The 27,506-nt window shown below is 41.0% G+C and overlaps 1 protein-coding gene across 2 annotated transcripts in view; it reads right to left on the bottom strand.

The window, feature by feature from the left end:
* Window positions 1-27,506, bottom strand: part of PSMD14 (proteasome 26S subunit, non-ATPase 14) — a 140,246-nt gene that overhangs the window by 64,833 nt on the left and 47,907 nt on the right. For both annotated transcript variants that reach the window (XM_073634053.1, XM_073634051.1), the window contains 3 exons: window positions 11,451-11,522; window positions 8,885-9,004; window positions 5,970-6,040 (listed from right to left, as the gene is read on the bottom strand). In XM_073634053.1, coding sequence (XP_073490154.1) covers window positions 5,970-6,040; window positions 8,885-9,004; window positions 11,451-11,522 — 263 coding nt within the window. The remainder of the gene's footprint in view (window positions 1-5,969; window positions 6,041-8,884; window positions 9,005-11,450; window positions 11,523-27,506) is intronic.

Consider the following 27,506-nt stretch of genomic DNA (forward strand, 5'->3'; position numbering starts at 1 on the left):
GCTCAAAAACCGTGGTTAATTTCTGGAGGGTAATTCAACCCCAAAAAGCTTTTTAGAAGGAAAAGAAAAGCTATAATTCACAAACCAAAAGTGTATGTTTACCCATTTTTCTGTAGTTCTGTATGGAGGTTTAGAACCCCGATCAGGGATATAATGCTGTGTCCCAAGCTAAGGGACACAGCAATAAATCCCTGACAGGGGTTCTAAACCTTCCCTACTCCATTACTTTGGGTCCCAGTAACAACCAGGACAAGACAAGAACCATAAGTCGACGTTGTTACTGGGACCCAAAGTAATGGGAAGTTCAAAATTTTACTGTTGTAACTAGAACAAAAAGGAGGGGGAAACGTCAAATGAAGTTCAGGAGACAACTAAAAAGGGGAACTCTCCTCACTTTGAGGTTTCCTCTAACTTTTTCACGTTTCTCCAGGAGAAGTGAATGAAAAACTCCCCATTGGTACACAGGATAAAAAAAAAAAAAAAAAAAAAAAAAAAGGCTATACACTTTATTAGGCAATAGCATTAAAAACAGTTATTGGTTTAAAACGGATTGCCCTCTGGTGCCCAGCGGCCTCCTTTTGGCTGTGCTGGCTTCTAGAATGCAGTTGGAATTTTGGGATCTCCCACTATATAGTGAAGAATGTACAGTATATAATCACATATCCCAACTTCTGATAAGAAGGGAATAAAATTGGAGCCTGCTAACCAAAGATTCCGTGTGCTCCAGGTCAGTTGGCTTTAAATCAGCAATTCTAGCTTAATAGGTATATACTAACTATTCTGAATCTAAATATGATTTTTTTTTTATGAGAAAGTAAAACATTAGACAGATTTTGTAAAAAAGTTTGACACAGTTCCCCACACACGCTAATGTGTAAGGTAAAGTCTACAGGCCTGGAAAAATCAGTTTGTAAATGGATAGAAAACTTCAGAGTGTAGCTGTTAATGATTCATGCTCTGAATGGTCTAGGGTTGTTAGTGGTGTACCCCAAGGATGGGTGTTGAGACGCTCACTTACTTTTTAATATCGGGTCTGGGATTAAAAGTACCATTTCAGTCTTTGATGATGACCCCAAGCTATGCAGTGGAATAAAGGGCCTTACAGGAGGTCTCCAACTTACAAGCTGACCTCAGTGCTCGGTTTAACTGGGCAACTATGTGGCAAATGAGGATTAATGTTGCTAAAATGTAAAGTTATGCACTTGGGGGCTAAGAATATGCATGCATTATATATACTAGGGGGAGTACAACTCAGGGAATCAATGGTGGAGAAGGATCTGGGTGCTCTGGTAGATCATAAACTTAATAATGGCATTTAATGCCAATTTGCAGTTTCCAAAGCGAGCAAAATCCTTTGTATTAAGAGAGGTAAAGACTACAGAGGTAATCTCTCGGCGAGTACTTATTTTCAAGTACTCGCCGATACAGATTATCAATACTTTTTTTTTAATGTCATGTGACAGTGGCACTAATATGCAGCACTGATGGGCACTGATAGGTGGCACTGTTGAGGCATGGACTGATAAGGGGGGAGTGGACAGTGTCTGTTTTTTTAATTTATTTTTTTTTATAGTTTACTCAGTTATGAATGGACAAAGTCCATTCAAAAAATGAAGCAGCCGTAAAATTACATTTACCGGCTCCTTCCTCCACCCTGACAGATCTGGGACAGGGGAGGGCGGAGGAGCACAGAGGGGGACCGGAGGAGGACATGGGGGAACCGGAGGAGCAAAGGGAGGAGCGCACGGAGGAGGACAGGGAGAAGTGCACGGGGGAGAACATGGGGGAACTGGAGGACACAGAGGGGGACTGGACTGGAGCACACAGAGGAGGACATGGAGGGGGACTGGAGGAGGATACAGGGGACAGTCAGGGATGATCAGTGCAGCGATGGGGAGTTACAAGCGCCCATCTCCCTGTGTGGCTTTCAATAAAGCAGCTAAAAGCCACAGGGGGGGGCAGGGAGAGGAGGGGAAGTGGCTGTCAGCTGCTTTATTGAAAGCCACACAGGGAGATTGGTGCTTGTAACTCCCCCCACCGCCGCAATGATCGTCGCTGACTGTTCAGGTATCGGGTCAAACATTGGAGCATTTGCATGAGTACAAGTACTAGTATTGGTGTAACCCCAAGAGCTACACTAGTATGTTTACACTTGTTTTAGATTTGGTATCACAAATCGAGTGTTGGCAGCTTTATTTTGACAATCTCCAGCGCAGAATTTATCTTTATTATTTTTTTATATATATATACACACACATTATAATACACATTTTAGGCCTGAAGATTAATAAAAATGTTTTCCAGACTCTGAAGAATAAAATGGAGGCAGCTGCAATTTTTATCTCCTACAATATTTGCACAACTGTTTATCAAACCCATATTTTCCATTAAAAAAAACAAGGACGTTGATTTTAGTGCACAAAAACACAATATATTACCCAATTGTTTTAGTAAAATATAAAAGATGAGGTTGCAACAAGTAAATACAAAACATGTCAAGCCTCAAAACTGTGCAATGCTTGTAGACAGTGACAAACTAAAATATCCAAAATTGTCTTATGCGAATCACAGGTTTTAAAGTTAACCACGATGTGTAATTTTAAGACCTTTTGTTTTTGTAATTTAAGTTTAAGGTTATTGCTATCACTTTAATTTTTAAATGGAAAAAAATGCATACAGTCTGGTTGGTCAGAAAAGAGAGGGCACCATGCAGGGGAGCAGTGGGGAAGGGTAAAGATTTCCAACCATTGCAGAGCACCTTGTCCCTATGTTAATGAGATAAGGACCTCATACCCACATCCCACCCCCCAGGGAAATGAGTTTGGGGTACATTAGAACCCCTTATTACTCATTACCCCAAAACATTAATAAAATCCACCATCAATCTTGTCGTCCATAAATGCAAATCCAGTGCCAATCAAAACATGTTGCCCCAGAGGATGTTTCTCTGTCGCAAAAGTGCAGCCTATTGACAGATCCAGGACTGTTGTCTTATGACAAAAACAGCCAGAAATCCTGGGTGACATCATTGACTATATATGGTCAATGAGGTTACCCATCACTGGTTGCTTACTGCAGCAAGTGGGGATTTATAATTTGATCATAGCAGAGTGACGATCAATATTGCAGATTGCTGTGATTAACATGGGGTCTACACTACTGAAGACGCGATTAACAATGGATTTACATTTTTGGACTTTTTAAAAACATTTTTTAGAAGGACTTCTTCATTGTGTGGGTGTCTATTATTTAAACACCACCACCAACGTTTAGGTTAGATTCAAATAGAAGGTGTGAAAAATGTGTTGCTTACAAAAAGGGTGCTTTATTCAATACTCGAAAAAAAAAAAAAAAAACAATAAAAAACAGAAAAGAAAAAAAAAGTACCGGTACTTTAGCTGAAGAAAATTTCTTTCCCTCCTTACGCCACACAAGCTGAAGGTAGCACTAACACCCCTATTTTTCAGCATTTAGGCTTTAGCAGAGAGAATCCTGCAGCACGAGAGGCGAGTACGCAAAAAAGGAGTAAAGCAGGAAGAAAATGTCTTAATTGCCCCATCAACACAGTCAGTGATTGTGTTGATGAGGGAATCCCTCCCACAGAACCACCCCCCCCCCCCCACACACACAATTACTGCTAGAAATAATTGCCTGTAAAATCTGGCAGGCTGGTTGTACCCAAGTTGATCGATCAATCAACTTGGGTACATTCAGCCTGTTAATACATAGTTTAAATCTCAGCTCGTCCCTGCTGAACCGGCTGAGATTCAAACCATCTATGGCCGTCTTTAACATCTTCCCGTCCGACCTGTAGCAAAATGACGGCCAGGCTGGGGTTTTATTGTTCTGACTGGACATCACATGACATCCTTCAGAACAAGCCGCTTGTGCGCGTAAGTAGAGGAGAGCCGATAAGCAGCTCTCCTAATGGGGGGTCTGCACTGATTATCAGTGCAGCCCCATCAGCGATCCATGCCATGGGCACGGGTTGCAGGAAAGAAAATCGATCCATCTATAGCCAGCTTAAGTCAAAACTTTATTGAGTTTTATTTAATTTTTTATTTTAGAGTATGGAATGGTTAGAACCTGGTCAACAAGATTTCACTTCCTTTTCTAAAGGCAAAACAGGAGGTATGAAGAGACCTCTCCAAATGGGAGGATAACCCCTCTTGGTTGTCATCAGAATAGGTTTACTCATTGGAACATTTCCCCTTATCTCCTGCTCCTGTGACATATCCAAAATGTGGGGTACTGAAGTTTGTCGTCATTTTTTTTTTTTTGGGTGCAGACAAATTTAAAGCTTGACATGTTGTGTATCTATTTATTCACCGCAACCTCATCTTTTATATTTTACCAAAGTGGGTAATTTGTGTTTTTGTGCCCTAAAATTAACTTAAAGGATAAGTTCACCTTTTATAACGTGTTACACCTGTATTCAGGGTGTAACTGCTGCAGCTATCCCACACCCCCCCAACACCCTGCTGTAACAGCAGGCCAGTTATTTTCTCCCCGTGTCACAATTTAACCACCTTAATACTGGGCACTTACACCCCCTTCCTGCCCAGGCCATTTTTCAGCTTTCAGTGCGGTCACACTTTGAATGACAATTGTGTGGTTATGCTACACTGTAACCATGTGAAATTGTTATCATTTTCTTCACACAAATAGAGCTTTCTTTTGGTGGTATTTATTCACTTCTAGGTTTTTTATTTTTTCCTAAAAAAAAATTTGAAAAAAAAAAAAAAAAAATTTGAAAAAAAAAAAAAAAAAAATTTGAAAAAAAAAAAAAAAAAATAAAGCTTCTTAGTTTCTGTCAGTAAATTTTGTAAATAAGTAATTTTTCTCCTTTACCAATGGGCGCCGATGAGGCGGCATTGATTAGGTGGCACTGATGAGGCACGAATATGCCACACTTATGGGCACTGATGGGCAGCACTGGTGGGCACAGATGGGTGGCATTCATGGGCAGCAGTGATGGGCATTACTGATAGCCAGTACTGACTGGCATCACTAATGGGCACAGATTGCTGGCACTGGTGGGCAATCATTGCTGGGCAATCATTGCTGGCACTGGTGGGCACTTAATGGTAATCAGGGCACTGATGATCAGTGCCCAGATTACATACCCAGCTGTCCCTTGTGAGGAGATGCCGCTGATCGCTTCTCCTCTCCTCACACTCAGTGTCACTCATCTCCGTGTTTACATGTGACTGGCTGTGATTGGACACAGCCGATCACATGGTTAAAGAGCTGCGGCTCTTTACACAGAGCGGGGTCGTGCCATGTCCTAGTAACACGGCGCAACCGGGGCACGAGAGCAGTCGTTCTGGGAAGCCCTCGTGTGACGTCCATCCAGAACGAGAGCTGCACCGCCCAGCCGTCATTTGATGGTGGGCGGGCGGCAAGTGGTTAAAAAATACTTGGCAATGCGGGGCTCCAACACAGCCGCATCTTTCATTCAGAGTTTCGCGACTAGGAAACTACAACTACTGTCGGTCTTTGCAGCTGTCGGCTTGTAGTTCTCAATGAACTACCACAGCGCTGTTCAGAACTCTACTTAGTTCCTTGATGCTGTCAGTGTGTAACTGCCTGTGTGTATGAGGTACCAGCCCTACATGCTTTAAAGGCCCCCCAATTAAAAAAAAAAAAAAAAAAAAAAATGCACATTTTTTTTACCTGCAAAAAGATGTGTATTTTTTTGAAAAGGTGAACTTATCTTTTAACTAAATATTTTTTTTAAATTATGCACGTGATAAACTATTGCGCAAATACTATGACACATAAATTGGAACTACTACCATTCCATTTTATTCCCTGAAGTCTATAATGTATGTAGGGTATATAATGTTTGGGGGTTTTAACTAATCGTCATGCCTAAAATTAGATTTTAAATGTGTGCAAAAAAAACCCATGGAAGTGGCTCTGGCAGCAGAAGCATTACCATCCATGGTTCAAAAGCAATGTCTTACCTTCCAGTCTGTTTCAACATGTCCAACATTTTGGCTTGAAACACGGGATCCACTGCCTCCACACTAACACCCTATAAGACACAAATTCCACCAATTAACCCTAGATTTTTATTTGGGCGAGAAGGAACTACACAACATGATTTTACAATTTTTAAAAATAAATCAACATTTATATAATGAAAATATGCCCAATTTATCTCAATATTTGCAGCAGGGGATGATAGTTGCAAACCAAGCTGTTCAGATAGTGAATGGTAAGGGTTATTGCTGTTACAAAACAAGACACAGAACTGTTAAAGGAAGCAGGATTCATCTTCTAAAATCAAGTTAATTAGCAAATGGAGCAATTTGTGACAAACATGACAGTTTTGTAGAAAGCCTACACAGTTATGAGTAAGGCCAATCCAAACATTAGCGATGGCATTATGGAAAAGGCAGTTTAAGCTGCACAAAATATATTTCATGAAAATTCCCGAAAAGCAGCTAAACTCAGAGCAATGCCCAAGAACAAACAAAAAAAAAAAAATGCAACAATATATTTCTGGTACTGTTAAGTCCTAAATCATGTAAGGTATTCATTAATATACTTTTTGTGAAAAAATGTGAATTTAGGTCTATTATAAATACTTAAAAATCGAGATCAATAATATTTCGGAAGTGGTCAAGCCTGCCCAAATTCATTGAGTGTTTGGAAAGCAGGAAAAAAAAAAAAAACAGGAGCCAGACATTTTTAACATTTCTATACTTTCATGCTAATACTTTCAGGCATATGGCAAATGACAAAGTATGAGAGCCACAGATGCTGAAATAAAGCAGCCTCAACAATTTTACTTTAAAGTACAACTTCAAGCATCATTGAAATTGCTTCCCCCAGATCCCTCCCCATGAACATTGTACGCTCTTTATTTAGCTGAAAAACAGTTTTTTTTAGGAATGTAATCTAGCAGTAACTTGACAACTCCAGTTCCATTCATCTTTTTTAAGCACATTTGGCTTCAAAAAGAGCATTAGTTTGAAACTGGTTACTGTATTGCTTGATGTGATATGTATCATTTCTGTACTTGGACCTACATGTAAAAGGGAGATATTATCTGCACTCCACAACCCTTGACTATTATTATACAGATTGAGAATATATATATTTTTAATTTTTTTTTTTTTTTTTAATTATACACACATACAGTATCTAACAGAAGTGAGTACACCCCTCACATTTTTGTAACTATTTTATTATATCTTTTCATGTGACAACACTGAAGAAATGACACTTGACTACAATGTAAAGTAGTGAGTGTACAGCTTGTATAACAGTGTAAATTTGCTGTCCCCTCAAAATAAACTCAACACAGCCATTAATGTCTAAACCGCTGGCAACAAAAGTGAGTACACCCCTAAGTGAAAACGTCCAAATTGGGTCCAAAGTGTCAATATTTTTGTGTGGCCACCATTATTTTCCAGCACTGCCTAAACCCTCTTGGGCATTGAGTTCACCAGAGCTTCACAGGTTGCCACTGGAGTCCTCTTCCACTCCTCAATGACGACATCACGGAGCTGGTGGATGTTAGAGACCTTGCGCTCCTCCACCTTCCATTTGAGGATACCCCACAGATGCTCAATAGGGTTTAGGTATGGAGACATGCTTGGCCAGTCCATCACCTTTACCCTCAGCTTCTTTAGCAAGGCAGTGGTCGTCTTAGAGGTGTGTTTTGGGCTGTGCTCTGTTTGTCCATTGACAGGATCGAACCCACGCGAGTGCCCCCACAGCAAGCAACTTGCTATGGGGGCACTCAGCAGGGGGTAGAAGCCAGGAGTGCAAGCAGGGGACCCAAGAAGAGGAGTGCAGCTGCTCATTGCACAGAGCAGGTAAGAATTACACGTTTATTATTTTAAAAACAATGTTTTCCCTTTATCATTTACTTATGCTTTATGCACACTGAGCTTAAAAGAAAAGTATGGGAAAGGTTTTTTTTTTTCCATACTTATCTAAGTGGATGTTGCATCTGTCCCCCGTTGGCTCTAAGGCTGAGAACCTAGTGATCGGTCGATTGGTTCTCGGTGCTCCGTGAGCAGAAAGCTGGTAACTGTCAGTCACCGCTGTCTGCTCTGCCCGCCCCCCCTCTCACTTACTGGAGAGCTGGGCTGTGGAGGGGGCGGCTGGCTCAGGCTCTCAGCAGCTCAGCTGGGTGCCGCTCCAGGCACGTGGGAGGATCCCAACCATATGGTTACAATCTGGCTCTGTGACATCAGCCCACTGTCTGCCGAAAACGGGTCACAGGAGTGAAAAACAAACTGCACTCCTGTGATCCACAGGAGATGTACAGCGTGAGGAGCTTAAAAGGAGAAGTCCAGCCTGAGCTTGTTTGGCTGGGCTTCTCCTATTGGTCACAGGAGTGTGCAATTCGTTTTGCACTCCTGTGACCCGTTTTCAGCAGAGAGCGGTCTCTGCTGACGTCACTGGAATCAGTCCAGGCACCACTTCATCACGACAATAAAGTCTGGACCTGCCAGGAGCCTGGACTGATGTCTGTCTCAGCCTCTCAGCGAGCCTCCGAGCAGAGAGCTGCTGACTGAAAAAAAATCATCATTAGCACGTTCAGGAGAGGAGCTTTTGGGCAGAAATTGCCAGAACACCGTATTATGGCCAATGGAATAGGATAGTGCACAAATGCACATAAACACATGTGCAATACGCAGATATTACTGACATTTTTTAAGCAGCTTTCCTCCTTTTAGGTGAAAAGGCATTCAGAAGATCTGAGCAAACACTCAGTGTACAAGAGGCCTAAAGGAAAGTCTCTCCAATGGGACACAGACAGGAAATGCAGATGTTCTATTTCTCTGCAAAAAGGGTAATGCCAATATTTAGCTCATATACAAAAGAAATAAATAAAATGCAGTGAACGTAAAAGACTTACGGTTCCGGACTGAGGCATGGCAAACACATCAATAACTCTGACTGTGTAATCATCCACAAACTCCCCTAGCATCAGTCCCATCACTTCCATGGGGACACCAGCTCGTCCATGCTTTAACATCTAGAATGAGAGGAAAACTGTTAATACAAAAGACTTGCGTACTCTGGGGAAAATGTGAGGTCAATGGAATTTCACCACTAATCATAGAATCCACAACTATATAGATATGTTCAATTCATTTTTTTTTCCCTCAAGGTAAGTTGTTCTTTCTGTAACCTATAAATTGTTCGAGAATCTTTATATTGATGTACAAGACAAAAATGCCATTCTATCAGTATACTGTATATCCCATCTATAACCCAAGATAAAAATTAAACCAAATATATTTAAATAATTCCTAGATTATTTAGATTAGCAAAGCACAAAAAACACCACAATCTTAACAAAAAAACAAAAGAAACCCCCCAAAAAACACATCATACAGCCTTATGCTCCATGTGTAGCATTTATAATGTTGGCATTATTTAAAGCATTAGTTACCCTAAAAAAAAATATATACATTGATTCTGTTCCCTTAAAGTATTAATAACAGCACAGTGCTTGTGCTGCATCGTTTGGCCCTTTGTATAATCTAAAATACCGGGCTGATCCTGCCACCCCCTGTATAAAGTCACCACGTTATCATGGCTGCTGAGCCCTGACACTGTGGTCAGTTTACATGCCTCCGGCATCCGCAGCTCTCCTCTGTCCAGTCTCCCCCTCCTCCCTGCCTGTCAGTTGTGTCCGTGCCCACCCCTGCCCTCCTGCAGAAATAACTTATTTTCAGGCACTCACCTGCCTTTCTTAATGCTTTTTGCCCAGTATTTATTTAAACAAATGCAGTTTTATACTGTATTTCCGAGCGCCGCTCACGTGACCAGCCGCCTCTCTCCTTTACTCCTCCTGACTGACGTCAGCGGGGGGATTCTCAGCCCCTCCCACCGGTCATGTGAGCGCTGCTAGGAAATACAGTATAGAATGAAATTTTTTCAAAATAAAACAGATACACTGGGCACATAGCATTAAGGAAGACAAGTGAGTGCCTGAAAATAACACAGTGGAGTTACAACCACTTTAATAAGTAGCCCTAAGCTTCATCCTAATGAGGTGCTTTAATCTACCAGCTGGAATATTTGGCAGGCAACTTTCATCTATAGGGTAACAGCATGTTTATCTCATGAGGACATCCCTATGACTAGGGGGGAGAAGTGAAACACATTGGGGGCGTGGCCTAATTGGAGTCCAGGCTGAGGTTGAACACATTGATCAGATGTATCATTCAGATGTGTGGCTAAGGGAGACCTTTTTCATATCTCATGAAAGGCTTACTTTAAGGGCCTGTTCATATTAGAATGCAATTCCATTCCGGTTAGCACAATACCGCATTCAAATCGCACTGACCTTTCCAATCTGCAGCGGGTGGCAGTGCAAAGTTAACACCCCAAACGCAGTGAGTTTGCCCGCACCGGTTCGCTTGGCACAAATGTACCGTGCGATCCAGTTGCACTACTTTTGGTGAAATAGGCTAAAATTGCACTGCACAGAACTACATTTGAACTGCACAGGAACATGCAGCACAATCCTGTGCGATTCACATGTAGTGACCTGCCCAATGGTGTAACATGAAGGATGGCGGCATCACTAAACCCAAACTGCCATCCTCCTTTCATCAATCACAGGGTGCATCCTAATGCAGCATTTGGTGATCATTTGAATTCAGCACGACCATGTCATCCAGGTCTGGAATCATTTACAGTGAATTCATACATGTCCCATCAACCCCCACAGTAACCCATCCTCACTATTAAGCAATTCACAGCTCTGTAGTCCAGTTGCACTTCTTCCAGCCTCATATGAGCATTTTCTGTATGGACCAGAGGCTAGGGAAAAAACATTGAAAAAGCCTGTACATACTGATCACGGTGCAATGCTCTGGAGGCTTCATTGGAAAAAATTAGTAAATGTTGCTGCATTTTTGCAAAACGTGGACTAAGCCTTTAAAGAAGAAGTAAAAAAAATGTGCATTTATTATTTTTTTTATTTTTTTAGGAGCCTGCAAAGCATTGCACCTGAGATCAGCAGATCACAGGTGCAATATCCAGCAGCAGACTGCGTTGCTGTCTGCCTGTACCTCTGATACAGGCAGGCAATTACTTAATGACAAGAAGCTCAATGAACTAGCTAGAGCGCTCATCAGTGCCCTGGTAGTTAATTGCGAACTATCAGCTGACAGTACTTGTAGTTCATCGATTCACAGGGATCTGTGAAAGAACGACGTGGTTGCGTGGGTGAAGTGACAGCAGGTGTGGGGAGAAGATCCCTGACCCGGTGTCACAGGGAGGGGGGGGAGCAGGCAGATGCTTTACATGCTACACCCTAAATATGGGTGTAACATGTTCAGGAAGGTGAACTTATGCTTTAAAATCAAAACTGTATCAGGTATATTCCAAGTACTGTTGAAGAGTAACCTTGTTTCTCTCAGTTATTACAACAGAAATATCAGTGATTTCTACAGCAAACGCCTTACCTTAAGCAAAGCCAGAGAGGAGATATACACCTGTTCAGCAGTGTCTACTGCAGGAGCATCAGTAGGAGGGCCCTGAAAAACAAAAGCAACAACTTTTCATCAATTTGTGTACTGACAAAAAAATATATATATATTCTTATAAATCTTTATATTGCAGCATTGAATTTAAAGCCCCTTTTTTATCATGCAGGTTTTCAAACAATAAAATTAAAGTGGCTGCATTTGTTTCCTTTTTTCATGAAAAGTAAATTTTCTGCTAGTACAGAAAAATAACCATTGATCCTACCAGAAATCCAACCTCCTTGAGACTTCCTGTGAACTGAACTGATATTTCTAACAAGATCATCAGCTATCTTCTATGGGCTAAAGAACATTTCCCATCAAATATAAATGAGGTGAGGAAAAGGTTAGTTGCAGTCCAAATCAGGAGAGCAGCCTAGGATGACAATACTGCTCATCCAGACATACTGTACAGTGAGCAATCATCACCATAGAACCAGAAGTGAGTTACTGGCAGGATCAAAGTGAAAAAGCCTGGAGGGGGGGGGGGGGGAGAAAACAAACAAAAAAAACAAAAAACGCGCACACACACACACACACACACATCACAATGATGCCACCACATCTAAGGACTAGAGCTGCACAATTAAACATTAAAAAAATCGTGATCTCGATTCAACCCCCCTGGCGATCTCTATTGCAGAGTTTGCCCATTCTTTCATAGAACAAGTGAAGAGACTTATCTGCTCACTCAGCTGTCAAAAGAAAACATCCAGGCAGTCTGCTAAGTTTTTAACATGAAACATTGTAACTAACTCTTCCTTCTTAGATCAAAGGGATAAACTTCTGTGTGAAAAAAAAAAATCCAGGGAGTCTGCCAAGTTTTGAACAAGTGTAAATGCAGGAAGTTTAACCACTTAAAAGTCTAAATCTTTTTCTGTCACTTGTTTCTTAAGTTAAAACCAATATTTTTTTTGCTAGAAAATTACTTGGAACCCCCAAACATTATATATATTTTAGTAGAGACCCTAGGGAATAAAATGTCAATTGCTGCAATATTTTATGTCACACTGTGTTTGCCCAGTGGTCTTTAGGGAAAAAAATACACTTCAATATAAAAAAAAGAAAAAAAAAAAACCAAAACAGTAAAGTTAGCCCAATTTTTTTTGTTTTAATATAAAAGATGATGTTACGCCTAGGGCTGGGGAAAAAAATCGATTTGAATCTTGAATCGAGTTGAGAGGTCGAATTGATTCAAATTTTCAGCAAATCGATTTTTTTAGATTTTTTTTTTCACTGCGCCGGACCTGAGGAGCTGCGGGCAGGAGTTTTTAGGCGAGGCCGCGGCTTCTGCCTAGTCCGCGGCTTCAGCCTAGTCCACGAGGCCGGACGCTGTGGTCTAGGCCAAAGCCGCGGCCTCGCCTAAAAACTCCTGCCCGCAGCTCCTCAGGACCGGCGCGGTGTCCACCAAAAAAAAAAAAAAAAAAAAAAAACTCGATTCAAATCATGAATAGAGTTTTTTTTTTTTTTGGAGAAAATCGCCCAGCTCTAGTTACGCCGCAAGAATCGTGAGAGAATCGTAATCCATCTAAGCAAAAAAATCGTGATTCTCATTTTAGCTAGAATCGTGCAGCTCTACTGAGGACTAGAAAGCAACAATATGGAACATGTTCGTTTTTGGATTTCGATAGGAGGTTTCTGTCAGATATGCATTTCTCCTGCCAGTTTCTTTTTTATCAAAACTTCATTTTCACACACTGCTATTTATGAAGCCCTTACCTTTGGTGAGCAACACTACTATTTTAAATGAAGCAAGGATCTACTTGCGCTCTCTTTGTATTCCCTCTACTACACTGACAGCAATCTGAAAAACTCCCTCTCTACCCTTCAGTGTCTGAATGCATTGTGCAGGTAAATAAAGTTATTTTTAATTACATTTTTTTAAAAAACCCATACTTCTCTTTTAATATTCTGAAGGGGTGTGTGTATATACTAGGATATATTTTATATATATATAGATTGTTATATATATATATATATATATATATATATATATATATATATATATATATATATATATCTCTCTAAGTTCTATGGGTGCACGTCAGTCATAGGTGCAGAGCAATCAGGCCTTCCCAAGGCCTATTATATATATATATATATATATATATATATATATATATATATATATATATATATATATATATATATATATATATATATATATATATATATATATATATATATATATAAATAAATAAAAGAAGAAGAAGAAGAAGAAGAAGAAGAAGAAGAAGAGGTGGGATTGCTGCCCAAATAAAAACTTTAATGAAAAGATTAAAAATTACATCAGAATTACATAGTATTCAAGGTTGACAGTTTTGGGCTCAACAGATAACGCCCATCTTCACAAACCAAATACCTGTGTATTTTATAAATATATATTTTTTTATATCAAAACTAAAGCAGAAAGAATCTGGAGCAGCTGTACATAACCAATTAGCTTCTTTCATTTTCAAAGCCGATTGGTTGCCATACACAGCTGCTCTGGATTCTTTCTGCTCCAGTTTTGATAAATTGTGTATATGTAGATGGGGGAATTTATCAAAACTGGAGCAGAGTCCAGAGCAGCTGTGTATGGCAACCAATCAGCTTCTATCTTTAGCTTTGAAAATGATGCTGAATGGTTATGTACAGCTGTTCTGGATTCAGTCTGCTTCAGTTTTGATAAATAAAAAAAAAAAAAAAAAGTTATGTCCCCTGCCACATCTAGGACTGAGAACTGTGCGATCAAAGACCACTGCTCACTCAATTCTCAGTCTTCACTGAACAGAGAACAGTGACTGTCAGTCAGCAGTGGACTTTATCCCGCTGCCGGCTGAAAGAGAGGCACAGGAGTGCAGAACGAACTGCACTCCTATGATCCCCACAAGAAGTACAGCCAAAATAGCTTTGGCTTTAAATTCTCCTTGAATCATTTAGACATTACTTTATTACACATGAAATAGAACTTTCAGTCTTGGATAATACATAAATGCTAAGACTTTTTACACTTGCAAATTTGCAGCAAAGCAATACATCCAAATTCTAGATGCAGGGAGCATGTCAGGATAAAATATGGGAGACAGATCACTGCTAACCTGTTTTTAAAAGGTGCAAGATGAAGAAATCATTTAGATCTATTCCTGAACACTTACTAAGTCATATACGAAAAGGTCCTCCATTCATAGAAGCTGTACAAATAGAGAAGGCGGACCTTTCATTCTCCTATCTGTCCTTTCATAGATCGCTTTTCAAATAAAGGAGTTGTATATCGTACACTTTCTATGAATGGAGGGGGGTGGCAGAAAGGGCAGGCAATAGTCAGAGATCCAGCGCTGGTATTAACCCCTGCAGCACCAGAAGATTATGACTGCGGTGTATGGTATGTGGGACGGAGGACTTCAGATTTCCACCATAAAAGACGCCACTAAACTTGGGCTTTAACACAGAAATGCTTGCATCAATTTATCAGCTGAAACATCGGTCTGAATCTAGTATAAGGAACTGGAAGGAAATTCCAGATATTTACATGGGAGGAACAATTTCTTTCTACCACATATATTTTTTCAGGAGGACAGCTTTTCAGCATGCTGCAAGAACAGAAAAACATAGAAGAAGCTGCTAGTCATGGAGCTATATATAACTACACAGCATATGTTTAAACTAACTGGGAATCTTAGACTCTATTACATTTCTCTTTTCTTAGCTAGGTACATAAAAGGTGATCAGCTCATTTTATCAGTGTGTGTTAATGTTTTAAAAACATTGCTTCTATATATAGATTATTAATTATATAAAACAGTGGAGGGAGCCATATTTCCTATTTACAAAGATAAGCTGCTCTTCCTGCTGAGTGGTGCACATGGATTGTGCTTTACTATTCCTTTGTCTGGGTTCACAAGTCTGCTGCGATTGGTTGAAAACACTAATGACTCTTATGCCCCGTACACACGGTCGGATTTTCCGATGGAAAATGTGTGATAGAACCTTGTTGTCGGAAATTCTGACCGTGTGTAGGCTCCAACACACATTTTCCATCGGATTTTCCGACACAAAGTTTGAGAGCAGGATATAAAATTTTCCGACAAAAAAATCCGTTGTCAGAAATTCCGATCGTGTGTACACAAATCCGACGGACAAAGTGCCACGCATGCTCAGAATAAATAAAGAGATGAAAGCTATTGGCTACTGCCCCGTTTATAGTCCCGACGTACGTGTTTTACGTCACCGCGTTTAGAACGATCGGATTTTCCAACAACTTTGTGTGACCGTGTGTATGCAAGACAAGTTTGAGCCAACATCCGTCGGAAAAAATCCTAGGAATTTGTTGTCGGAATGTCCGAACAAAGTCCGACCGTGTGTACGGGGCATTAAGGTGGTCGTACACAGCCAGCTTTGTGTGACTCACTACATTTCCCTTTACTTTTTAAGCACTTAAAGCTAAAAATACCCCTATTGATGCCTGTCTCACATTTGGCTGCTGCTCTGTTTGGTAAAAATTTGTCTTATTCAGCCCATGCATCTGGCACTGGTACAGTAAAAACTTGGTTTGAGAGCGTTTTGCAAGACAGGCAAAATTTTTTAATAAAATTTTGACTTGATATACAAGCAATGACTTGATATAAGAGTAGAGTCAAGTCACAACTGAGTACAAGGCTACTTTCACACTGGGGCGGTGGGTGCGTCGGCGGTAAAGCGCCACTATTTTTAGCGCCGCTTTACCATCAAATTCGTGGCGCTATTAGGCTGCTAGCGGGGCACTTTTAACCCCCTGCTAGCGGCTGAGAAAGGGTTAAAACCACCACAAAGCGCTGCCGCAGCAGCGCTATGCCGGCAGTATAGCCGCGCTGCCCCATTGATTTCAATGGGCAGGAGTGGTGTATACACTGCTCCTTCACCGCTCCAAATATGCTGCTAGCAGGACTTTTTTAGCGTCCTGCCAGCGCACCGCTCCAGTTTGAATGCCCTTGGGGCTTTCACATTGGAGAGACAGCAGCGGCTCTTTCAGTGTGCTTTGCAGGCGCTATTTTTAGTGCTGTAGCGCCTGCAAAGCTCCCCAGTGTAAAAGGGGTCTTAACCACTTGACCACTGGGCACTTAAACCCCCTTCCTAACCAGACCAATTTTCAGCTTTCGGTGCGCTCACATTTTAAATGACAATTATTCAGTCATGCAACACTGAACCCATATGAAATTTTTGTCCTTTTTTTCATACAAATAGAGCTTTCTTTTGGTGGTATTTAATCACCGCTGGGTTTTTTATTTTTTGCGCTATAAATCAAAAAAGGACTGAAAATTCAGTAAAAAAAAAAAAATCTTTGTTTGTTAAAATTTATTGCAGAGTATTGGCGAGTATTGGCAAAGTATTGGCGAGTATTGCACATTATTGGAGAATACTGCAGAGTATTGCACATTATTGCAGAGTATTGCACAGTATGGGCACAGAGCAGCGATGTGGGCACTACAGATCCAGCCCACAGTGCTGCTAAAAATGATCTCCCCCCTCTCCCCTTGCACTGTACAGATCGGTACAGAGAGGGCACTGAGGAACTGGCGTCATGAGATGACGCCGGTTTGTTTACAGGTGATCGCTCCGTCACGGAGCGATGACGTGGTAAACGGCCGCTACAAGTAGCCATTTACCGCGGTCCGTGATGCGCCGGGTCTGGAGGTCAGGAGGCACGCAAGAGCAACATTCTGGGAGGACGTCCCATGGACGCCCATCCAGAATAAGCAGACTGCGCTGTATGGCCCGGTCGGCAAGTGGTTAAAGAAAAGAGCGGCACCTCTAAGTGTAGCAATATATGAAGGTATAACATTTAGCAACATATTGCTACACTTATACCGCGTACACACTGACGGAATGTCCGACAGAAAAAGTCCGATGGGAGCTTTTGGTCGGATATTCCGACCGTGTGTATGCCCCATCTGACTTTTTCTGTCAGAATTTCCGACCGACTCAGATATAGAACATGTTCTAAATTTTTCCTTCGGAAATGCCGGCGGAGGTTATCCCGTTGGCAAGTCCAACCATGTGTACGCGGCATTAGAGGCGCCTCTCTTCTCTATTATATTCTGTAGCTCCTGCTGGATTTTGCCTCTAATCCCCTTGTGGAGGCTTCCATTTGTGGATGGACATTTTATGGTTACACAACCTATCACATGGCTATAATCTTTTTATATGGACTATAAACTGAAGGACTTATGAATAAATGGTTTTGAAACAAATCATTTGAGTTTCCATTATTTCTTATGGGGAAATTTGCTTTGATATACAAGTGCTTTGGATTACAAGCATGTTTCTGGAACAAATTATGCTTGCAATCCAAGGTCTTACTGTACACTGATCATAGTTGGTCATAGTTGTACACCTCCTCCATTCAAAAAAAGGCCCTGTATTCTTTTTACTAAAAGCAAGGCTTTCTGTGACTGGATGTGGGGGAGTGGATAAAACACCACAAATCCCATCACCTCAAATCACAGAAAGCCTTGGAAACAGTGAAAAGAATACAAGATCTTTTCTGAATGGAGGAGGTGTACAACGCATGGTCTGCTCTGATCAGTGTACTAGTGCCAGATGCTTGGGCTGAATAAAATAAAGGTTTTACAAAAAAGGAGCAGCAGCCAAATGTGGGACAGGCATCAAAAGAGGTACTTAACATAGAAAAAATGGTGCAATTTTTTAAATGTATTTTTTTTATCCTTGAGTTCAGCTTTAAGGCCCCGTTCACACCTAAGCTTTCTGTTTGAAGCTTGTAGCTCTAATACGCTCAACAAACAAAATCCTATTCATTTCAATGGCACATGTTTACATCTGAGAGTTTTGTCGCATACAGCAAAACGTCTGTCGCTCTAAAAAGTACATGAGCTTCCTTAAAGCAGATTGGAGGCAGACTGGTGCCATAGACTTCAATAGGAACACCTGGAAAACACTCAATAAGATCATTTTACAAGTGTTTTGTTGCATGTTTTCTAGCAAAACAGCAGCTCTCCATGCCTAATCTCTTCCCCCTAGTGCTTACTGGCTAAAATAAAAACCCCTGAGTCTTGGATACACATGTAAATTGCTTCCAATATGCTTGTAGGCTTGCAAAACTCTCAAATAAAAAAGCCTGAAAAATCGATCTGCACCGGTGTGAACGTGGCCTAAGTCATGAAAAAGTAAAGGGAAATATCACACAATCTCTTTATCCCAAGAGATCCACAAAGCTGGCTGTGTACAGCCACCATAAGGCTTCATTCACACTTGTGTAACTCCAGGCGATTTCCATTGCGACATGATGCAACTTTGGATGAGTGCGACTTTGATCAATGTGATAGTTTTATTTGTGCTTCAACAATCAATAGATGCACAGAACGGAAAAATGTGTTTAGTTTCATTTGGTTTCTTTATTTTCTAATTAATTCCAAATCTTCAGAACGATTCGAGTTTGAAACAGTCGAAAATTGATTGACCGATTCTAAATCTGTGCTGGTTGTAAAGGAGCGGGCCGGGAAGTTGGTCACCATGTCCTTAACAACCGATGACTCATCAGCTGTCAGCGGGTTTCTCCACTGACAGCTGACTGTAAAAAAAAAAAAAAAAAAAAAAAGAATGCTGGCAATGGAAAGAAAATGGTGTGGGGTTACCCTCCAATGCATACCAGGCCCTTAAGTCCCCTTTCACACTTCTGCAACTTTAAAGTCGTGAGATTTTGATGCAATTTTTTTCCACGATTTCAGGGAATGCCTGTGTAATTCACATCAAAGTCAGACCAAAGTAGTGCAGGGACTACTATGAAGTCGGCGCGACTTGAAGTCGTATGTATACGAATGGTAGTCATTGACAATCATGTGGAATGATTTGTCATACGACTTCGCAGTCCCAAGTCATAGGACAAGTCGTACAAGTTTGAAAGGGGCCTAAGGGGAACCACACATCCAAAAAAAACAAAAACCATACCAGGCCCTTATCCAAGCATGCAGCCTGTCAAGTCAGGAAGGCAAAGAGGGGGGGTGGGGGGTGGGGGAATACCCTCCCAAAGCACCTGGTCCCCATGTTGAGGGATAAGGGCCAGAACCACCGGTCGTGGGTATCTGTGGGCGGGGAGCTTATCGGAATCTGGCCGGCATCAATAGAGGTCATTTATTTGTACACAGCAAATGGCCCCAGGTTGTTGTTTTTTTTCCCTGGAGTCCAGCTTTAACAGAAATAAAATATCAAAGATATTTTACACATTCAGAATAAGTGTGAAAGGCTTTACACATTGTGGAGTAAAAATCTTAAACCAAAAAACCTAAAAGAAGGGTGCTCAATCATTGTGTTCACACCACCAACACGTCAATGAGATAACACACACGGCGGTCTATTGCAAGTGTAAAGCGTACAATAATATATATAAAAAAAAAACATTTTGGAGTGCCATACTACCTGTCAGAAATGCAGAAGCTTTTGTCAAATATTGTACTATCAAAATATTACGTAGAGCATTTTTGCACACTACGCTTATAATAATGATTGAGTGGGCTAACCTACTTTAAAAAAGGGAAGTCCAGCCTGAGCTTGTTAGACTCGGCTTCTCCTCTGGGTCACAATTCGTTTTTGCACTCCTGTGACCCATTTTCAGCGGAGATCGGTCTGCAGTCCGCACTCCGCTGACGTCCCTGCCATCAGTAAAGACACCGCGTCATCCCAACTTCCCAAGTCTGGATCCGCCAGCTGCCTTGATTGATGGCAGTCTCAGCGAGCCGCTCAGATGGCCTCTCTGCGCCCCTCCACAGCTCAGCGCTCCAATGAGTGTGGAGAAGCAGACCAGGAGCGATGCTGGCTGACAGTCAGCAGCTCTCTGCTCGGGGAGGAGTGAGAACCGAGCCATTTGTGATGTTCGGTGACTCAGTTCTCAGTGCAGACACATCGGGGGACATCTGCAGCATCGGTCTGATGCTCCATCCACCTAGGCAAGTATGATTAGCAAAAAAACAAACAAAAAAAAACATATTTCTTTTAAAGCTGGGTACACACCTACACGAGAAAAATTCTGTACAAGGCACGATCGTTCGATTTTCTTAGTGTGTACACGACTTTTGACATCCAATTCAGACTTTCTAAACGAAGGGGCAAACTTCAAAATGTTTCTTGTGCATAAACACAAGGAATGATTGTCGTTTAATGTGTATTTCATACAAGAAAAGTCAGATATAAAAGACTGCTCATTAGCAGAAGCAATTCTCTTACGAGAATTTCCGTACATTATGTCCTTCCTCAATTCTGACTTGCTGTGAAATAATCGAGGAAAATCGGACCGCCCAATTTTCTTATAGCGTACACCCACCTTATCCGGATGAGCACCTTGCTGCCTTTACGATTACCGTCTAGTGGAAACCTCCACACGTAGCCTCCTGCTGCTGCAGACAGGCCGGGGGTTTCTCAGCTCAGCATCTCCACTAACCAGCTGTTTGATTACAGCTACCATGCAACTCAGATACTTCCAGAATTCAGAACGGTTTGATTTTGTTCGATGTAATACGGCCAGTCCTCACCCAGTGCTATTTAATGAGTCTTTAAATCCAGGTTACACTTGTGTCATAAAACCTGGACTGAAACTCAAATGGTTTTGCGAGGGTGGGCGGTTCCAGGGGTGAAGAAAGACAAGTGGGTAGCCTTAGTAGTGCTTTTCTAAGAACTGATGGGCAGAGATCTGTATCAGGGAGCCCCATGAAGATCCATTGGGGCCTATGTGCATTGCACCCGTTTAATAAAATATAGTCAAACTTTTCATACAAGAAACAAACCTCAGAATTAGCTCAATTACATTCCAACCCATCAACGCAATTTAATGCATAGAAAAAAAAACAAAAACAAATGCAGACCAACAATCACATGTTAATCGGAAATACAACATCTACAATAATTTATGCTTGTGTGAACGGAGTCCTGTGGTATTAGCTATTTCCAGCAGACAGGCCTTCCTCATACAAGGAGCCCAATTAAATCTGTACATCATTTCTAATAAAAGATACATTTCAAATAAGTAGTAACAGAATATGTTCCCACAAGCAAAGATGAAGCCAAAAAGCTGAAATACATATTCAAATGATTTTACTTCTTTGCAGATTCTTTTGCAAATCATCTCTGTGTACTGGCCATTACTGACTATATAAGAAGGTAGGTGACACCAATACTCTGCTCTGTACATTCCTAGGTCTCTCCCTTCATTCTGAGCATTGTCAACATCAACAGGGTCAGCCAGGGGGGTCTACAAACAGAAACTCAGCCAGTTCAGCAGGGACCAGACGAATTTCAATCCATCTAACGATTGGCTTCTCTCAAATGGGAACGTTGGAAAGTTTCCCTTCGATCAGAACTGCAGCGCAAATCAGTGTATTCGGACAGCGTATTCTGTACACCTGTCAAAATACAATAGAGCAGCATGAAGGATTCCTTTATCCACTTTGAATGGGTGGGATAGTGGAATCCTTTTGCATTTTTTTTTGATCAGCCTGCTGGCTAATCAAAAAAACACGATCAATCTATGGCCAACTTAGCAAAACGTCTCTGTAAAGAGGGGAGCAGCACTTCTGCTTATCTGAGAAGAGACCCAGAGGCAGAGGAGATATCCTAGAGATAAACAAATATCCTAAAAGTGATAATAAAAAAGGCATTTTTTTTTATATCAATAACAAACATGTCATACTTACCTGATTTGTGCAATAGTTTTGCACAGAGCAGCCGTGATCCTCCTCTGCTCAGGTTCCCCATTAGCTTGCCAGGCCCCTCCCTCCAGCTGAGTGCCCCCATAGCAAGTAGTTTGCTATGGGGCACCCAAGCAGGCTCACTCAAGCCACTGCTCTAGGTGTCCATTCACAAACACACACCAAGCATGGCTCGGCCCCACCCCTGTTCTCATTGGCTTACTGGCTGTGATTGACGATGACTCCCACTGCTGTCTTAGCCAGTAAGGAGGAAGAAATCCGGGAGAGCCACTGCTCTCGTGCACATCACTGGATCGAGATGGGGCTCAGGTAAGTATTAGGGGGGCTGCTGCACATAGGTGTTTTTTTACCTTCATGCATAGAAGAAAGAGGTAAGGAATTATTATTAAATGTATAGCAGTGATAGATTGTGTTTTACATCTGCTTGGGTTTTGCTTTAACCATTTTCTCTGCCAACCCTGAGGGCACTTTCAGTAAATCAATGATTTAAAAAAAAGAAAAGAAATTCAGATTTTTTTAAATTTAATTTTGATTTTTATCAAATTTGTTTTAATAAAATGCTTTTGGTTTAAAAATCTATCTTAAGATCATTTTTTATTTAAGATACATTAATAATTTTGTTTATTCAGCAAGAAATGGAGCTTAGTTGTGTAGCATGAGGCTGAATATTCTGCAATAGTTACATTTTTGGTAAATGCATTCAATGAATCCAGGCTCTGCAAGCTGAGATAACATGCACTGCATTGATGCATTCACACAATTTCACAGTAACCATGAGATAAACCAAAGACAGGATCTGTAGGTTTGTTCTTAAGTTGAATGTGTTTGTAAGTTGGAACAGGTACATTTTTTAAGTGCAACTCCAGCTAAAAGAATACTTTTTTACATTTTTGGATAGCATAGGGAAGGGTTAACACCCCTTTAACATTTGTTTTGCTGTCTATGTCCCTGTTCAGAAGATGTCACCTCATTTTCTGTCCCTATGACAATTGGATTTTGAAAAATTTGGGTTGTTGTGGAAACAAGGATTAGTGATAAAGCTTCAGTGGAGACACCTTTTCCCATAATAACTCTTACAGAAGTGAATTTCCCTTCCTAGGGGTAGATTTCCTCTCACTTCCTGTTGTCTCCCTCCGTTTGTAAGTAGGAGTCATTTGTAGGTCGGATGTTTGTAAGTCGGGGACCGCCTGTATCCCATTGTTTTGCAAATCTATGTACACTACAAACTGTATGATGGAATGGGTTCTGATATCGCCGTTTTACTAACCTGAAAGCTTACTATTTTAAGGCTCCATGTACACGGGATGCTGGGGCAAACTCATCTGAACGAACTTGAAACCGGCGTTTAGAAATGCCCATTTTGCATGCCGCGTTTTACCGCGTTTGCGTCTAGAAGCTTATAAACGAAAACACGTCTAAACGCGTACCGCGTTCAGACGCGTTTTGGCATCTGAAACGTGGAAATCTTCGGCGTCTGAACCCATTTTTTTTGCTTTTGAAGAAACGCTGTTAAACGCAACTGCCTAAAAGCAGCAATAAACAAGACTGTGTACATGGTCACATAGGATAACATTGAATGAGTTCAGGGGCAGTTGAAAAAAGCGTCCAAATGCCTCTGAATGTACGTTTAGCAGCGTCCCGTGTACATGGGGCCTAAATAGGAAACCTTCATTTTGTTTGCAAATATTAAATCATTGTCACTGCCGCATCACCAGCCACCCCATTAAAGTGAATGGGACTGTCAGGGAGTGAACAGCGGGGCAGTGGAGGAGCCACTGCGGGATAGAGATGACAGTTGCTCTTTAAAAATTATGATTTAAATCAAGCCTTTTACTAGTGATTTAATTCGCTATTTAAAATCGACTTGTTTTAAATCAAATCCACCCTGGTTACCACCCACATGAACCGTGGAGAAAGCAGGTGGAATGTTTCTTGCCCCACAGTGCTTCTGCTTGAAACCAATGCCTGGGTGCCCATCATGCAAATCACATAGCTATATGTTCACAATACTCCTTCCACCTATTTCTACCTATAGATTCACACTCCTGTACAATTGCTCCTAGAAAGAACCAACTGGATTCAGAGTTCTCTATCAACCATTGTGAATGTTGCATTACATGTATTTTTATTCCCTCCGAAAATTAATCAGTTCCCAATTCAGGTACAGAAAAAACTGTTGGAAGCCAGAAAAAAAAAATACATATTTTCTTTTTAGGCAAAAGTAGCTTAAAAATTATAGACGGCTAATAAAATGAGAACAAAGTAAATTCTTCCACTTTCTGGAAAAAGGTCAGTTCCCAGACACTTGAAAAATCGGCCTGACTGATTTATCTAAAAAAAAAAGTATAGCTGCTACAATCTGCCTTTAACTGTCTAAAAGTGTTAGCCAGTGAAGTGACCTGCCTGTAGGGCAATAATCACAGCCTTCACTCAGGAGGTAGAAACAATCTGAAGCCTGGAGCGTCTTAGCCCGGGCTTCCACTAACTCACAGCCCAGGATAATGATGATATCATGATAATGTAATTGCTAGGCAAAGTCATTTCAAGCTCTGCTGTGCCAGGCCCCATTTCAGTACCCCAGGACTGCGATGGAAAATAGACCAGAAGTTTGGGGCTCTCTTTTATTGTGGGTGGGGAAAAAGTGTGTGTGAAATGTGTGTGATGTGTTGCAACTAAAGAAAAAAAAATTAGTTGCACTAGAATATTAGGCAAATAAGTCGTAAGTGGGACCAGATCAGGGGGCTGTAGATATGGAATGAATTGCTTATAGGTGCCCTGCATATGGACAACTGAGCCTGATCAATGCATTTTTTTTCCCCTGCCCGGAAAGCTCAGGCACAGCACACAGCCTCCCATAGACAAATATCTGTGCACTGATTTACTAAGGAATACGCCAGTACTATCACATTAGTGTATAGTTACAGTCGTATGCAAAAAAAAAAAAAAAAATAGTAAACTTGATATATTTTGTTTCCACGCTCCTGTATTGCTATACTGATGTTTACAATAGCACCAGCTCATGCCATAGTACAGCAGTAAGGATGAGCTCCGGCGTGTTCGCACAGCCCACGTGCAGAGCCCACCGGGAAGTCAGCACTGTGCTGCACTAATCACAGGCAGTGAGACATTTACCTGATACGCGGCTGCAGAGATCGGGAAACGTCCCACTGCCTGTGATCAGCGCAGTGCTGACATCCTGGCGGGCTCTGCACGTGGGCTGTGCGAACACGCCGGAGCTCATCCCTATACAGGAGCACACAGCAATTTGTGTCTATAGGAGGCTATACACTGCACCTGGGCAGGGTAGAAATGCTCAGCCATCTGCAGCAGAGGAAAAGCTGTAGAGCATGCAGGGAATCCAGGACGCTGTGGAAGGAGATGTCCATCAGACAGACAGAACCCACAACATAAATGAGATTTTTGAATGATTGCTAGATTGTCAAAAACAACAATTGTTTGTATTTTTATTACAATGCTGATGTACTAGAATGAAAGTGTATGCTGTAATCATAGATATACTTTAAAAGGGAAAGCGAGGGGCTTTCTACTTTTCAGCCCATCTCCCCACCACTGCCTGTAAAGCTGTGGGTTACCACATGGGATCAATAAATCATCAGACAAAACTTTCAGACCTGAAAGATTCCTGGCCTAGGGACCGAAGTTTGTTGTTTTGTGTTGTACCTTAATTGTAGAGCTGCAATGATTATTTTCATAAATCGATTAAATCGGATAATAACCTTAAAAATAAGTGTGGTGTATAATTTAGTTAATATGTACAGTTAAAATAGGCAATTTATTCTTAAATATCTATATGCAGTGGTATATATAAATAACCAACTATATGGTTCGGGATCAAAATCTCTAATCCACTCAGAGAATAACAAACAGAAGAAATATACTGTATATACTATTAGGAGGTTGAATCTGGTAAATATCATCAGACATCCCATTTTTTTTTTATTTAACCACTTCCAGACCTCCCACTGCACATATACTGCAACAGGGCGGTCCGGCTGCGTGAACCGACGTACCTGGACATCGGTCTGTGCATGAGATACAGTGGGCACCTGCTGCGGGAGCGTGCCCGCGGGTCCGGTGGACTCTGTCCCCTGGCCACCCACCATCATGGTACAGAGAGGCAGAACGGGGATCTGCCTATGTAAACCAGGCGGATCCCTGTTCTGACACAGGACAATACTGAGATCTGCTGTTCCTAGTAGTCAGGAACAGGGATCTCTGTGTTGTCCCAGTAAGCCCATCCCCCACACAGTTTAGAACACACCCAGGGAACACAGTTAACCCCTTGTGTTAACCCCTTCCCTGCCAGTGTCATTTATACATTGATAAATGCATTTTTTTTTTTTAGCACAGATCACTGTAATAAATGTCACTGGTCCCCAAAAAGTGTCACTTGGGGTCAGATTTGTCCGCCGCAATGTTGTAGTCCCGCTAAAAAATGCAGTTTGCCACCATTACCAGTAAAAACAATTAAAAAAAAAAAATAAAAGTCCATAAATCTATCCCACAGTTTGTAGACGCTATAACTTTTGTGCAAACCAATCAATATACGCTTATTATATTTTTTTTTACCAAAATTTTGTAGAATACATACTGGCCTAAACTGATTAATACATTTGTTTTATTTATATTTTTTTTTGGATATGTATTATAGCAGAAAGTAAAAAATATTGTTTTTTTTTTTTTTTTCAAAATTGTCAGTCTTTTTTTGTTTATAGCGTAAAAAATAAAAACTGCAGAGGTGATGAAATACCACCAAAAGAAAGCGCTATTTGTGGGGGAAAAAAAAAAAAAAAAAAAAAAAAGGACATCAATTTTGCACTTATGCTGGCCATACAAAAACAATGTCTTCCTTCAAAAAAAAAAAAAATTTAGGAATGTTAGTTAGATATTCTAATTGTTAGAGAGGTCAAATCGATGTCCGTTTTTCGATGACAGTGACGGGAAAATTCGAATGAGCAGGACAGAAAGCTTCTTGGTCAAATTTGCAGACAGTGTATGTGGTTTTCGTTCAGAAATTACATTAATTCTAAAAGTGAATGTTAAAAGCAAGTGACATTTTTAAACACATTCTTTCATTCAGTGAATGTACAAAGATTTTTCTTTTCTCACACAGCACAAACAAATCCCTTATATACTGTAGCTTACTCATTCCCTTTCCTTATTTCTCTCTCCTATTACTCTGGATTCATTTGCCTTGGTCATGGCCCTCTTAACTACTGTACATATTTTACTGTGCAATTGTAGATATGAGTTTAAGTCGGTAGCATTTGCTTATATACTGGGACACAGGAGAGCTTAATAA

Source organism: Aquarana catesbeiana, linkage group LG06, assembly GCF_042186555.1.
Source record: "Aquarana catesbeiana isolate 2022-GZ linkage group LG06, ASM4218655v1, whole genome shotgun sequence".
In the NCBI taxonomy this organism is placed as follows: Eukaryota; Metazoa; Chordata; class Amphibia; order Anura; family Ranidae; genus Aquarana; species Aquarana catesbeiana.